Below are 16,520 nucleotides of genomic sequence, written 5' to 3'. Positions count from 1 at the left end.
CTGGCTTGAGCCCCCGCCCAGTAATCTGGGAAAACTAAACAGCACCCCGCTAAGAGGCAGTACTTCCCCTCTCACAAGCATTGAGTCTGTGTATAACAAAAGAGAACTTGTATTAAAAGAGAAAGGCATTAGTTTGGGAAAATACCACAACCACATTCAAAACCGGGCAGTCATAAGTCAAACTGACCCTAGAGCGCGCTGGGCAGTGTCCTTTTCCTCAGTTTCCCACTTTGCGGTGGGAAAGTCTGATGAACGAATGTCCCTGTAGCACATCACTCCCCTCTCCCTCCACTGCACTCCACTTCCAGTTGCTGTCCTTGGTCAGCAAAGGCTCAGAGGTGCCTTCGTGAGGGTTCCCCTCCCACCCCCGGGAAGGAGGGGTGGGGAAGCATTGAGCAGTGCCTCCATGGCTGCCTCGCACGGTTGCCGCCGTTCACTCTGCCATTGCTCCCGCTGGCCGCTGCAACCACCCTCGTTCACCCTGCCACTGCTGCTGCTTCTCCGCTGCCACCTGCCCCTCTCTACCATAACACATTTTGAGGCTCCCCCACAGAACCCAGATCTGTGCTCCTGCTGCTGCAGGCTGGGCAGTGATTTTCACCGGGGTTGGGGGGTGTGAGCACCCACCAGTGCCAGGGAAAGTTGGCGCCTATGATGCAAGGAACCTACAGGCTTGTATCCTGTAAGACATTGGCTTCAGCAGTTAGCATGAGGCTTGAGGCCTACGAACTTTGGCATAGATAAACTTAGGTAACTCAGAAGTTTTGAGGCAGTAGAGTGTAAGGGGGAATTTTGTCCATAATGACATCAGCCAACCACAGAACATGAACTGACTGACACCAACTTCTGGAAGGTTTTGGATGGAACATCCGTCTCCAAAAGTGCCATGGCAACAAATTGACGTATATGATAATGGGGTGAAATCTTAAATACACTAACCTACAGAAGGAGGACACCTTAACATTGGTAAGGGGAGGAAATACATATAAGGAAGAGGGGAGAAACCCCTATTGAATATGCATTAGACATGGTAATGTCAGCGTAACATATTATAAAAGTGGCATCCGAGGGCAGTAGGGGAGAGAGATGTAGCCCTTGGGAGGGGCCGGGCTGATGGCCACTGGTGAAGATGAGGAAGGTGACGATGACGAGGAAGATAATGGCTAACATTGCAGGTTGTTCGGCAAGGGATGGTGGGAGGATGGATGTTCCGATGTACTTTCTGTATTATCTCTATCTACCTTACTGAGGTAGAGTGCGTGTGACTTTGCTAAATGTATTAATGAATTATTTATTTGTAAATATAAAAGAGTTCCTATAGAGTGAGTGTTACACCTGTGCACATCGGGGTTCCCAACTATATAATCCTTTTAATAATAATACTGGGCCTGATCTTGGGACAAGAACCTGTCAACCCTCAAAGTGATAACTGGGAATTTCTATTCATAATCTATAGACCAGGCTACACCAGGGCCAATGTCAGACTCGCTGGGGCCCAGGTCTGAAACTGAAGCTTGAGCCCTGCCGCCCCGGGCTGAAGCCCCTGGGGTGGCAGGGCTCTAGCTCTGCCCCCCCACCCGCCGGCCTGCCCGGGGCAGTGGGACTCAGGTTTCATCTCTGCCACCCTGTCTCCCCCAGCCTGGGGTCATGTAGTAATTTTTGTTGTCAGAAGGGAGTTGCGGTGCAATGAAGTTTGAGAACCGCTGCCTAGCTCATCACTAGATGTCAGGGGAGATCTCCTTCAGACCGTGCTTACCCATGGACTGCCCAAGGGCTCATGGGTGGGGGAGATGGACAACATGGAAAACATGCCTGTACCAGTGGCGTAGCCAGCTTCTAAGGGGGGGGAGGGGGAGCAAACATAAAAAAGGCGCCCCCTTTGGCTCCTCCTCTGGCCATGCCCCCCTTGGCTCCTCCTCTGGCCGCACCGCCCCTCCCCCCCCCCCCATGGCTCCTCTGGCCCTGCCATGCCACCCCCGTGTCCCCCACCCTCACTCCTCCGGCCGCGGCTGCCAGACGCCATGCTGCGCCCCCCCGCTCCTCCGGCCGCGCCCGCTGCCCCCCCATGGCTGCCGGCCATGCTGCGGGCTGCATGCTGCGCCCCCCCTCGCTCCTCTGGCCGCGCCCACTGCCCCCCCATGGCTGCCGGCCACGCTGCAGGCCGCCAGCCTGCGCCCCCCCTCGCTCCTCCGGCCGCTTTTGGAAAGGCGGGGGAAGCAGCTGCTTCCCCTGCACCCCGCTAGCTACGCTACTGGCCTGTACTTCCCGCTCTGCCTGCTCCCCGATGCAGCTTACCCTGCGCTGCTCCCCTGTCCCTCCCTGACCTTTAAAGGCTTCTTACCACCCCCCGTCCCCCCCACACACACACACTCAGTCTTCCCAGCTTTTTTACTGCCTCATCCCCACTGAAATCCGACTGGGCAGGAAGATCTGTGAGCCACCGCTGGATACCACTTCGCTCACAGGGAATCACAGGACAGTACCAGGGAATTCCCAAAACTCAGTTTAGCAGCCGGTAGACTTTTCAGAGCTGCAGGGCTGAGGCCTATCCTGAACCTGGGAAGCCTGGTTGTTAAGGAGCCAGGAAAACAAGAGTGAGGGAATCCAGGAATCTTTGAGAGCCCACCTGATCCTTTTCCTTATGGCAGTGCTTCCAAGCGGTCAGAAAAGCCAAATACAGCACAGTTTGTTTGGATGGAATAAACGACTGTGAGGGAACTTTCCCTGCAGTAAATAAAAGCGTCACCTCTTCATTTTCTTTTTGATAAACTAAATGGATTGAGTCTTTTAAGGGTCTCACTGGCAGGCATTTTTTCTGGCCCTCAAATAATTTTTATGGCTCTTCTTTGCATACCCTCTCCAATTTTTCAACATCCTTTTACAAATGGGGACAGTAGAACTGGACCCAGTATTCCAGTATCAGTCTCTCCAGTGCTGTCTTCGGAGGTAAAATCGCCTCTCCACTCCTACTCACTGCTCCTTTCTTTACATGTGCAAGGAGTTCATTACAATATAAGCACATGCTTTAAGTGCTTTCCCGGATCAGGACCTGTATAAGTACTTTGTACATCATCTGGTCGGATGTATCCATCAGTTACAGCAGTGCCGGCTCCAGGCACCAGCACAGCAAGCAGGTGCTTGGGGCGGCCAACGGAAAGGGGCGGCAAGTCTGGCTCTTCGGCGGCAATTCGGAAGCGGGTCCGTCAGTCCCTCTTGGAGGAAAGGACCTGGCGCCGAATTACCGCCGAAGAATGAAGCGGCGGTGGTAGAGCTGCCGGCTTTTTAAAAAAAATATTTATTTATTTATTTATTTATTTCCGCCGCTTGGGGCGGCAAAAACGCTGGAGCCAGCCCTGTTCAGTTGATATTTCCAGGTCTTCAAAACCACAGATATGGAAGGTGGCGCTTGGGATCTGAGAGCTGTGGCTCTGGACCCAGCGGGAGAGACAAGAACCATGGTGCGAAAAGTGATAGAGATGATATTTGCTAAGGGGGTCTGAAGTGACGCTTAGAGTATAGGGGGAAGTGTTAGCCCAAAGGAAAGCTTTGCACAGAGTAGGCTTTTGGTGTCTCAGTGGGGCCTGAGCAGGTTCTTCGGGCATAAAGTCCTCTTTTCCTGGCCCATCACAGTCCAGATCTGAAGATGTAGATGAAGTTAGCCAGGATCCCCATGGAAATCATCGAGTAGCTGGTTTCCATGCTGCTGGCTCCATTCACATTGCACAATAGTTTATCGCAGCAAAACACTTTAGCACCCGTTTTGCCTTGCTTCATGATCGTTTTGGGGCACTCCGGAGAGCACATCTTGGAGATGCGGTATTTGGATTTGTAACCTTACCCAGGAAAAGGAAACAAAGAGAGGAATCGTTGCTGAAAAGTTCCCTTGAGTTCTGACTACATTTAGTACCAAGGAGATAATAGTATCAAAGTGCCTATGTAATAATGACCAACAGGGTGGAATTTCTTTACAATTAATGACCAACTAGGCCCTTACCCCAGTCAGTCTTTATAAGCCAGGAAATGCAGGAACCAGATGCTTTTAGATAATGGTTAGACTCAAGCTATGGTGTTCATTTTACAGCACTTAGTATTTAAAGACCGCTAGGTAGTAGCCTCTAACATGCCCTTTAGATTCCTGACCCAGACAGGCACTATGGTGATAGGGACCATATAAGAACCTAGAGAGATGGAACATCCAAAAAATAGACTGGCCCATAGAGAATCCAGTCCAGATTTTAGATTCAGCCCACTGCATGCTAGGATGGAAATTTGAGAGTTTGGTGAGTGCCCTGTACACACCCAAGCAGTGCATATGTGAGCAACAAATTCAGCTGAGCACATTAATGTGATACAGTAATGCCCTCTGACATGGCATGGCACATTCACTGGTGGGGGGAACAGGAATTCTTTCCCAATATTCCTGTAGGATCATCTAGGGGAAATCCTAATGGGACCAGTGCAGGACTACAGCCAGTATGGGGGGCATGACAAGGCAGGATGGCATGGTACTGCCCACTGACCTGCCGGATGTATGGCATTGCCTGCACTGGCTTCATCCCAATCACTCACCAGACCCCAAACCTTCCAGACCACCACTGGGCTCTCCCTCCCATTAGTGTGTCTTAGTGAGATTCTGGGAGGATCCCCTCCCAAGGAGACTGCCTCTTAGTGGTGTGAAGTTTCCTGCTGCTTGGCAGTTTGCTGTTCAATAATCATTTATTTATCCTTCCAGAAGAAGATGGGGTGGGAGAGAGCCACAAAAACTTGGAAGAGCGGCCTAAGAGAGGGAGATTACATAATGCTGTGCTTAATACTACATAAATCGATTTGTATGTCACTTAGACACCATGTTCACTAGAGCCTTAGAAATACCTTTGGTGGGCCAGAGCCTCGGCTGGTATAATCTGCAGAGTTCTCTTGACTTCAGTGGAGAAACCCCAAGTTATTCCAGCTTAGGATCTGGTCTGGTAGTTCTAAAGCTAGGCAAGTGGTGAGCAGAGACCTCTGTTTAGGATATAATAGGCTCACCGTGGATGGGATTGAAAGTCAGTGAGACATGAGCTCCTAAGTCACGTAGGTGCTTTTGAAAACCCCATCCTTTCCTGTTTCCTTGCCCTCTCCCCACCCCAGTCTGTCTGTCTCATCTACCTGTTGAATCTAGTCATTGCCTAGATCATGAGCTCTTTGGGCCAGTCCTTTAATGGAATGTCTGTACAGCAACCAGCACAAGAATGCCCCAATCCCTGACTGTGGCCCCTAGACACCACTACAATACAAATAATGCGTTATAACGATGGATGATTCCAAAACGTACCAGCTCCTACAACGTCCTTGATTGTCACACAATAATTGTCTTCTTTTGCGCACATAGATATCTTCATGCAGTACTTGTTAGACGTCTCCCCTTGGCATGTGTAGCACATCAACGAGTGACCTGCAAAAGGAGCACACGACATGGTTTAGAATTTGGTAGGAGCAGAGGCTTCATTCTCAGATGATCTAGCTCAGTGGTTTTCAACCTTTTTTTCAATTGCAGATCTCTAAAATATTTCAAACGGAGGTGCGGACCCCTTTCGAAATCTTAGACATAGTCTGCAGACTTCCAGGGGTCCGCAGGCCACAGATTGAAAACCACTGTTCTGTGGTAACGACAACCTTTCACGGACCCCTTAAACATTGACTGAGGACCCCCAGGGGTCTGCAAACCACAGGTTGAAAACTATTGATCCAGATGCCTCTGTTTTCCTTCAGCCTGGATATGGCTTGTGACAGATTTGGCAATTTCCTGCAATATCCTGAACACACACAGTTTAAGTATTTTTGGAGTCCAGTGTCTTAAAAATGAAAAGTTATATAGTATAGTGCAGTTGTCTGTAACTTCTCTAGGGCCAGTATGAACCGTGGTGAGCTTCAAAGGACTGTTTTAAACAATGTGCCTAACAAAGTTAAGTTAGGTTCCCAAGAAATACCTAGGGGGAAGTGAACGCAAATTACCCCCTTAGGTTATGCAAAGACTGGGCCCTATCGAAGCTTTGCCCTGAGGAGTGGCCCATTGTCTGGCTGATGTCCATTCATGATCTCCACAGATCAAAGACCCCAACTGTATAAATGAGTGACTTACAGATCCATGGGGGGCTCAGGGCTAGGGCAGAGGGTTGGAGTGAGGGGGATGAGGGCTCTGGCTGGGGGTGCGGGCTCTGGGGTGGGGCCGGGGACGATGGCTTGGGGTGCAGGTTGCCCCGGGGCTGCGGCGGGGAGAGAGGACCTCCCACCCCCCCATCCCTCTCTCACCGCAGCAGCCTGGGGCCAGGGTAGAGGTGTTTCTCCTTCTCCTGTGACCTTTTTACTTTAGATGTGGGGACCTTGCTACCAGCAGGGCCGGCTCCAGGCACCAGCTTAACAAGCAGGTGCTTGGGGCGGCCAAGGGAGAGGGGCAGCACCTGCGGCAATTCGGGGGCGGCAGGTCCCTCACTCCCTCTAGGAGCGAAGGACCTGCCGCTGAACTGCCGCCGCCGATCGCGGCTTTTTTTTTTTTTTTTTTGCTTGGGGCGGCAGAAATGCTTGGAGCCGGCCCTGAATAGCAGTGAACCAAATGGCATGTGGGTATTATAGCTGGAATCTTCATGACAGATGCTGGTTTTCTGGAGTTTCTTAAAAAGAGGAAGATAGGGAGGTGAATATTAATTGGAAGGCTGTGCTCAGTGTAAGGGGTGACTCAGAAAAAGCATGCAGATGGAAAACTGCAAATGAGATGAAGAAAGTAGTGGAGCATAGACACACACAGCAGCCGTGATTCTGACGTCATTGAAGTCTATACTAAAAATCCCAGTGGTGCAGGATCAGCCCAGGGAGAGGGAGTAGAAGGCAGCCTATGCCTTCTTCTGGACTAGTGAATTCAGTTTCATAACAGCAACTGGATGTTCCAAACAGGGCACTTGGAGGTTATATATTGAATTTCTCATTTTTCAGCAGAGTTAAACTCACTTGGGTTTTGGATTTCTGCCAGTAACCAAGGAGCACAACAGTCCTCAAGAAATACACTCCCTGGGGCTTGATGTTCAATGGGTTTTTAGAACTCTTTACTAATGTTCAGTGTGAAGGTAAGCTGTGCTAGTGAATGTGTGCATGGAACAAGACAGGTCCGTGCAGGATCCATTATTCACTTGACCAGCACTGTTCACTCCTTTAATTATATAATTTGGTTGACCCATCCATCCCATTTATTTAAAAATTAATGTTGAAATTGTGGTCCCATTGAAGTCCATGGCAAAAATCCCATTGGCTTTAATGGGGTTAGGATTTCACCCCAGTATCTTCTTTTACCTAAACTAATGGTGTGGGGGGAGGTGAGGGGAGGAAAAATATTTAATAAAATAACCCCAGACAATTCCAAAACCAAACTTTGCTTTAAAAAAAGGGGGCGGGGAGGTTGCTAAATGACAACAGTAACATATTTAATCACTTACAAAATCCGTTCCCTTATTAGCAAGGAAATTAATAGTTAAAGATATTATAACTCTTACACTGCCAACATAATAAATACATTACTGTGTTCTCCTCAAATTCCTTAATGTAATGCCACAGCCTTAACTGTGATCCAGAATAAACTGCATTATTTCACGAGTAACTTCAAAATATAAACAAGACACACAATCCTTTTGAAAAGGTAACATGAACATTGCAAATTTATACATTAATGATCCATATTGATCAGCCTCAAATATACATTTACATATATACAGGTTACCATAAACCAATAATGTTTTGCATTTTTTTGGCTGAATCATATATAAAGCATTATTCTCAATTTCAAGTATTTCCCCCCAAAGTTCTACTGTTAGTTGATAAGTAACTGATATGATTTAACATTTAACAACATCACTGCAAAAAATTAGTGGCTACAATCAAGATATTTAGATATTATAACCAAGATAATAAAAATAAAATAAAATAACTTCCCATGGGTTAGACTTAAAGCTGTTGTGATGGAATATGCATTTCGTTGCACTTGATAAGAATGTGTTTGCTTATTGTGTAGGCAGCATAGGGATTTTGCTGATATTAAGTATTCATTTTGTTGCTTTTAAATGCTTGAATTTTGTAAATGTTGTAAGAAGGAAGTACATTATCACTTAGCACACTTAACTCTTTGTTAGACAGTTTTTGTTGTTGTTTTGGGTGTGGGGGTTGTTTTGGTTTTTTTGGACTACAGACACTTGGTACAACAAAGGTGTATATAGTACATACCGGTAGTACTGTGTTGTTATTCATAGGTACATGGCACTATCTTATTCTATACTGATGGCCCCAGAATTAGATGGTGCAGTGTTTTTTATACACAGGTAGAAACATGGGTATTTGGTGTAGAAATATTACTTTCTGCTTAGCAGTCCTGTGCTACCTATTTTGTATGTAAATGAAAGACTGAATGTTATAGTACAGTATAGTTCCGGCTTATGGTCATAATTGTTTATCTTTGGGATTTTTGCCATGGACTTCAATGGGACCACAATTTCAACATTCATTTTTAAATAAATGGGATGGATGGGTCAACCAAATTATATAATGTTTAAAATAGCCCTATTAAATCTAGACACACACTTGTTTGGGGTTTTTTGAAAACATGAGTTTAACATAGTTTATCTTTAGTCCACAGAGGCTGCACAACTGATGTCAGAAACTGATTTGTCTGCCAATGTGTTTACAACTCATTTGTTAGGCGGCATGAAGAAGGCCTTAGGTGACATGCAGATCCCAGTCCCAGCTTGGGAGGATTGCTACAATAAATTTCATGGTGTTTGTTTTACTTGTGCTGCTCCACTTCCTGCTCTCTAGTCTAGGAGCATGTTCCCAGCCCTCCAGTACAAAAGCTAAATTCTTGAGGAAAAGTTCTTTTAAAAGACTCTCAGAGCGTGTGAACATTTGTATGAGTGTGTGTTTGTTGCCTTTGTTGGTGCATGTATGTGAGGTAGGGTGACCAGATGTCCTGATATTATAGGGACAGTCCCGATTTTGGGGTCTTTTTATAAACTCCTATTACCCCCCACCCCCTGTCCTGATTTTTCATATTTGGTGTCTGGTCACCCTACGGTGAGGGTAGGTGTATGTATGTGCTCTAGAGGGAGTGTGTCTGACTGACTAATTGATTGATTGAATATGGGTGAGAATGTGCTGGGGGAGGGGAAGGAGTGTGTGTGAGTTCAAGGGATGTGTGTGTCAATATCTACCTGGGGAAGAGTGTATAGGAGAGTGAAGGAAGTCCTGTGTTTTGGAGGGAGATGAGTGTGAGGTGTGTGGGTATGTGTATGAATACTGTACTGTCTCCTGCAAAGTATCTTGGGCAGTGGGGCCTGGTGTGCAATTACTGAAAATTAATCTGCTTGTAATACTTACCTAGTAATTCCCATACTGGAGAGACCAATGATCCGTGCAGCCTTTCTGACAGTGGTCAATGCCAGATGCTTGAGATAAAGACAGATCTCACATAATGCATGTATTTCTGCAATACTGTATTACTGGTGATTAGCTTGTGCCTTGAGATCTGCTGACTACCTTTTCATTTCCTCCTGGACCGTTCTCCTTCAAAGACATAAACTGGGCCACCTGTGCTCATGTTCATTTCAATAGTGGATTAAAGAGTCTCTTCACTTCCAAAATTACTGTTATCCCATCCACTAGAACTTCACCCTTCTGAGCATCAGCTCCTGCAATTACTGGACGTCCAAGGCACCCATTGACTGTTAAGTCATTCAGGGGAAGAATAAAGGTGAAAAAGGGGAGCAAATACAAGAAGCAAGGAGAGACCGCCAGCAGCCAGAGCATAGCAACAGGGTGAGCTACGTTGCCCTGCAGGGAGGCCCGAACAAATGGCTCCACCCTTTTAAACTTCTTCTCACACAACCCTTGGCGTGGCTGTATGTGAAACTGTTTAGAAAAGATCCCCCCACAAGAAGAGGCAACCGCAGGCAGACTGTCGAGGCACACAACTGTTAGAGGAGATAGAAGTGAAAATCCAAACCAACCTCCAGACCCAAGGCTGCTGTTGCATCAAGTAAACTAACAAATATAACAGAAACAAAAACTACGGTAAGTTGATTTCTTACCTATATGCAGCATTAAGAGAGAACAGGCCAGATTCCCGCTTCATGATACCTTGAGTGTTGCGGGATAAAAATTATGCACCTGGAGGTACAAAATACTTCTCCTGGAGAGGATGGGGGAGAACTGCTATTGTTGCTGTATCTTCTTTAATGCTGTGCCAGTAGTTGAAATATAAATCATACCAACTCCATAGGACAGTGGGCTTCCAAACCTGCACCTTGAAAATGGTTCTTGAAACCTTAGTATTTAACAAGCACCAGAAACCATGGCCAGTCTAAAGCTGCCTGTAATAGAGACCACACTCTCCCTTTTGATCAGCCTGATAAGGTCATGGATCTGGGTCTTTTTCTGATTGTGGCAAAAAACTTCTCAGAGCCCAGAAATAATGAAAATTGAACTCATCATGTTCATCAGTCAGGCACCATCAAACCATCCCAGAACAGTCAGTGGTGTATAGTGAAAGTGAGCCCCACCAGTCCTCTTTCAGACTTGAATTTGGATACTTGAAGGATTTGCCCCAACAAAACCGCCTATTGACAAGTTCACTACAATATTTTAATAGCACCAATATGACCATTTTCATTCTAGCTCCTTCTCCAAGGAGATACAAACGTGTCCTGAAAGAGCCTTACTTACTGGGATATGGATATCAGCACATGCAAAGCTATAGCTGCTAACAAACCAGTTTGCATCAGAATTACACCCAGTGCAGGGATTTCTGAACTGAGGTATAGTAGTCAACAAGAGAAGTGGGTAATTTGCAATCAGAAAGCGCAGGAGGTTACAGCTAGAAAACACTAGTACATTTCCTGGACAGACTTGTGGGAAAGCCTGTAAATCAAGAATTGGATTTTTTTAGCCATCTATGAGTCAAGAAAAGGTCTTGCTAAATTGATCTATGTAGTTCCAGTATGGCAATTACCATGGCGTGTAGGCACCAGATACAAGATTTAAAATGCCTCAGTGTCATCTGTTCAATGGAGATTTTATTCTTTTGGTCACCTGTAGACAAAGATACCAAAGAGAGGAAGAAAACTAACTGATCAGTTTATTGCTTCTTGTATTAAACAAAGGCCCATGCAAAGAAATGCCATGTCTTGCCTCTTTCAAAGAATAAAGAAATGGAATCATCCAGATCTCTGGCAATAGGAAATTTTGTAGATGGATACCTTTCATCAAAAATACCTTGCTTGCAACTCTGTGGAGGCTCACCTTGGGTATTGTAAATCAGCTTCATTATCTCATGTATGATAGTATTTTTGGAGTGGTTTAGAGAGAGAGAGCAAGCAGGGCAGACCCGAAAGTAGGGGTCGTGTTGTCTAGTGGTTCTCAACCAAGGGTACGTGTACCCTCAGGAGTATGCAGAGGTTTTCCAGGGGGTATATTTGCCTAGTTTTACAATAGGCTACATAAAAAGCACTAGTGAAGTCAGTCCAAACTAAAATTTCATACAGACAAAATGAGAAAGTTAGCAATGTTTCAGTAATAGTGGCTGTGGCACTTTTGTATTTTTATGTCTGATTTTGTAAGCAAGTAATTTTTAAGTGAAGTGAAACCTGGGGTATGCAGGACAAATCAGACTCCTGAAAGGGGTACAGTAGTCTGGAAAGGTTGAGAACCACTGGTTTAGTGGCTAGGGCACTGGATTGGGAAGCTACAGACTGGGGGTGAAATCCTGGCCCCATTGAAGTCAGTGGCAAAATTCCTGGCACTGCCACTGACTTGCTGTGTGACCTTGGGAAACTCTCCTGACATCTTTATGCCTTTGTTTCCCTTCCAGCCATTTGTCTGTCTTGACTGTTTAGACTGCAAGCTCTTCAGGTAGCAGGGGCTGTTTCTTTCTTTGAGTGTGCACAGTGCCAGGGCCGGCTCCAGGCACCAGCTTAACAAGCAGGTGCTTGGGGCGGCCAAGGGAGGGGGGCGGCACCTGCGGCAATTCGGGGGCGGCAGGTCCCTCACTCCCTCTAGGAGCGAAGGACCTGCCGCTGAACTGCCGCCACCGATTGCAGCTTTTTTTTTTTTTTTTGCTTGGGGCGGCAGAAATGCTGGAGCCGGCCCTGCTACTGGGATTCGTGCCTTTGTCAGCTCCAGACTGGAAGCCAAAGCCAGTGCCAAGTGAGAGAGCCTGTCTGATAAATAGAATATCTCAGCCAGAGGGCAAGTGCCCAGTGCTCTGGGATCGGCACTAGCTGCCTGTTGCCTTCCAGTGACGTTTAAAATATTGGGTTTGACCAACAAAGCCCTAAATGGCCTGAGACCTTCCTATCTGAGACCCCCCAGCTCTCTCCCCACTCTGCCACGCCCCGGCAGCTGAGCTGGACTACATTAATATAAGGAGGAGGGGGCTGTAGGCAGAGCATTCTGCATGAGGGCCCCTTTCCTTGGACTCTTCACCCTGCCCAGGTCTGAGATAGCCTGACCGTCGTGGTCTCCCAGGCCCACCTGTCTGCTTGGGCATTGGTGGAGGGCTCAGGAAGTTAGAAGTGGGATTCTGATTGCGGGAAAAGTGTGACGTGGAGTGAGAGCTAATTAGGTGCCTCTGTCTCAATCGCTATTCGACTTTCTGTGCCTCAGTTTCTCCATGTGTAAAATGGGGATAAAGGTACTAACCACTTTTGTAAAGCCCTTTGATTAGCAGCGCTATCTAAGAGCTGGGTATTGCTGTTGTTCATCCTGGTGTCTAGCAAAGGGCTAGGGGTGGGAATAAGGTTCACAGTTTACGTCCGAGAAGTCACGTAGCAATACGTGTACGAGCTACAGAAGATGATCACAAACCTACAGTGCCTGTGACCGGGGCCATATTAAGGTTATGAGAGGCCTAAGGCTAATGGGAGGGGAGGGCCTAAGTATGATGGTGACAGGCACTAGGACCCGGGAGGCAGCGTCCTGGAGCTGCCTGCCAGCCTCAGCAGAGGAGAGGGACTGAGGGAGCCTCTTCCCTCCCAGACAACTAAGCAGAGCTCCGGAGAAATGGGGGGCGGGGGGCAAAGCCTGCTTAAACTACACCCACGGCTGGCATGGGTTCCCGTGGTAACTGGATTTTTAGTGTCCAGACACCAGTGTTAACCGCAGCGCGGGGAGATGCAGCAGGCGGCTAGCTGGCTGCGAGCTGAGCTCCTGCCAAGCCGCAGGGGGCTGCTTTGCCTTTCCTGCTGGCAGGAGCGCTCCAGCAGGGCTGCGTGAGCTAAGCGCCTTCACCCTCACCGGGCCTAGCCCCCTGCATGACCAGTAGGGCCTAAAAATAGGAGGGCCTAAAGCTATAGCGTTATTAGCCTAATGGTTAATCCGGCCCTACCTGTGACTAGATATGTGAACTCTTGAGTGGCTTAGGGCACGTCTTCACGGGCAACGTTAAATCCCACCTCCATGAGGGGCATAGCTACCTGCGCTGGTGCACTGTTTACACTGGCACTTTACAGCCCTGAAACAACCCTAAGCAAGAAAGTTGCAGTGCTGTAAAGTGCCAGTGTAGACAAGGCCTTAGTTAAAGGGACATCCTCAGCTTGAAACATACATGTAACCTAATCAGGTTCAAACAATGAGTTAAAAGTCCTTCCAGGCGCCTGATTCCTATGCAAAGCTGTGGTTTACTGTGATGTTTTCCTGTTATGTTCCCTTCACTGCTATGTGACATCCCCACCCCACACACAAACCACAGAGCAAAAGCACAGACAAGGCATGAGCAGTGGGGAAAGCGACAGTATATGAAGTGCTGTCAAACGCCCAAAGTAAACACACAGAAAACACAGGGAGGTGCAGGGCCGTCCTTAGGATTTATGGGGCCCTACACATTATTATTAAACTGGTGCCCCTATGCCCGACGGCAGCCTGAGCTCGCAGCCCGGTGGGGGATGGGGTGGGGGGGACGAGGCAGCAAAGGATAACGAGACACCCGGCCCGCCTCACGGCGGCGGAGAGTCAGAGTTCCCCGCAGAGACCCCTATACCCTCTCCCTCATGCAGAATGGACATGCAGAAGGTACCTAATTAAAAGCACTAAATTTGGGAATAAATAAATATAAATATATGGAGATATACCTATCTCATAGAACTAGAAGGGATGTTGAAAAGTCATTGAGTCCAGCCCCCTGCCTTCACTAGCAGAACCAAGTACTGATTTTGCTCCAGATCCCTAAATGGCCCTCTCAAGGTTTGAACTCACAGTGCTGGGTTTAGGAGGCCAATGCTCAAACCACTGAGCTATCCCTCCCCCCTAACAAGTGGTAATCACAGGTTTTTTCATATGCCCTGAAGTTTGTCAGTTTTGCAGTAAGGGTGAGTTAGCTGTCCTGCTGAATATAACATTAAATATTATGGAAATACATGATGCCGCTCTTCTCTGTTTTACATGTTCTTAATCAGTATTTCTAAGCTGATTTTATATTTTAAATATACTCTTAAACTTTCATAAAGTAATCATTCCAGATTACTACATATTTAACTCACTGAAACAAAGACATTATTTTAAATTAATTAGTCACAGAGGTTTAGTGTGTTCATAATAATGTTCATTGCTTTTAGAAAAAGGGAACACTAATTTACTTTGTGTGATCTCCATAACAATAGACATGTTTATGAAATTTCATCAACTTTAAAAAAGATGTTTCCAAAGATTTTAGGCATAACAAAGGATTTTATATTTGACTAAGGTACTGATTTTGCTTAAAACTAGTTCATCAGATAGTCAGAAGTAAAGAAAGGGAAACTCTTTGTCCAGCTATCTGGAAGGAAAGGGGTGTTGTCCCTTTAAGGGCTCTCTTCAACGGGAGGAGTGGGGGGAGAGAGGGAGAAAGGGATGGACAGAAAGGACAGGAAGACTTTGGAAGCAAGTTTTTTTTACTATAGTAATTAAAATGTGTATTTTAAATAAGGGTGGTCTTTTGAAGGATTTATTTAAAAAACTATATGTCTGAAGAGCCAAACATTTAGGGCTAAAGATGATTGTGCATCTAAAAATCTATGCAAGGATTTTTTAGAGATGTGATTTTTATAATCTTCACCAACTCACTAATGAAATACTTGTAAAGCAAATTTTAAACTAAGGTCCTGTAGACTGGCATATTCTGAGTAAATATTACAGTCATGCACAACCGTTTTTGTCAGTAAATTCAGAAACTGACAGTATATACCTGGGGTTTGGCAAATGCCTGTTAAATGGCTTCATTACCCCTTGACTGGCTCTCTAACAGTTTCAGTGTTGTGCTAATAGGTCTGGCAGGCTGGAAGCTTTTTCACTTTTAACTACTAGATCCCCTCCTGAGGAAGACTCACCAGGCTGCAACAGCCAGCTGTGGGAGCCTGCAGGAAGGGTCAGAACAGGGATAGAAAAGCCAGGAGGGTGGACACTAAGACCCAGTGGTGCCCCCAATTTTCAGGTGCCCTACACAGCTGTATGTTGCCTATGCCTAAGGAAGGCCCTGGGGAGGTGACAGTTTTCTCTAATCTCTGTTACGCCCCAGTGCCCTGGCGACCTGAAGCTCATCCAACCCTCTCACAGTCCCAATCTGCAAACATTCAAAGCATCCTGATCTGGTGCATCCTATTGAAAAGACCAGCTACTTTACTGGGCACGCTCAGTAGACTGTTTTGATTTCAGCCACTGCCAAAAATTGTAAGACAGCAAAGGTGCCAGAGTGATGGATCTGCTAAGCAGGAAACTACAACTCCCATCAGTCCCTTCTCCTCCGCACATCCCAGTCCTCCTGTCCGGGTAAGGGGAAGGGTCCTGAACCAAGAGGTGGCCGGGCTCTGTTTGGAAATGATGGTTGCATGGCTCCCAGGAACTGCGAGAATAGGGTTACCATACGTCCGGATTTTCCCGGACATGTCCGGCTTTTTGGGACTCAAATCCCCGTCCGGGGGGAAATCCCAAAAAGCCGAACATGTCCGGGAAAATCCGGCGCCGCTGGGCCGGGGGCCGGTGTGCCGGGGGCCGGCGGTGCTGGGGGGCCGGGGGCCGGCGGTGCTGGGGGCCGGCGGTGCTGGGGGGCCGGGGGCCGGTGCGCCGGGGACCGGCGGTGCTGGGGGGCCGGGGGCCGGTGCGCCGGCGGTGCTGGGGGGCCGGGGGCCGGTGCGCTGGGGGCCGGCGGTGCTGGGGGCCTGTGCGCCGGGGGCCGGCGGTGCTGGGGGGCCGGTGCGCCGGGGGGCCGGTGCTGGGGGGCCGGCGGTGCTGGGGGGCCAGAGGCCAGTGCGCCGGGGGCCAGTGGTGCTGGGGGGCCGGCGGTGCTGGGGGGCCGGTGCGCCGGGGGCCGGCGGTGCTGGGTGGCCGGGGGTGCTGGGCCGGGGGTGCTCGGCCGGGGGCTGGCCCGGGGCCGGCACCCCAGGGCCCGAGCCGAGCCAGGCTGGAGACGCTGGGGCCGGGGCCAGCCGCCAGAGGGGACCAGACTGGGCCGCGCCTCCTCCCCCCACCCCCCCAGCTTA

General features: G+C 48.1%; 1 protein-coding gene across 1 annotated transcript; it reads right to left on the bottom strand.

The window, feature by feature from the left end:
• Nucleotides 1–3,624: 3,624 nt before the first annotated feature.
• LOC135875217 (lymphocyte antigen 6E-like) lies at nucleotides 3,625–15,926 on the bottom strand. Its single transcript, XM_065400209.1, has 3 exons — nucleotides 15,902–15,926; nucleotides 5,315–5,434; nucleotides 3,625–3,833 (listed from the first exon to the last, which is right to left on the bottom strand). Exons 1-3 carry the CDS (start codon nucleotides 15,924–15,926, stop codon nucleotides 3,625–3,627), a joined length of 354 nt encoding a protein of 117 aa, XP_065256281.1.
• Between the last annotated feature and the right edge of the window lie 594 nt (nucleotides 15,927–16,520).

Source organism: Emys orbicularis, chromosome 2 (genome assembly GCF_028017835.1).
Source record: "Emys orbicularis isolate rEmyOrb1 chromosome 2, rEmyOrb1.hap1, whole genome shotgun sequence".
Classification (NCBI taxonomy): domain Eukaryota; kingdom Metazoa; phylum Chordata; order Testudines; family Emydidae; genus Emys; species Emys orbicularis.
This window is presented reverse-complemented; position numbering and strand designations above follow the sequence as displayed.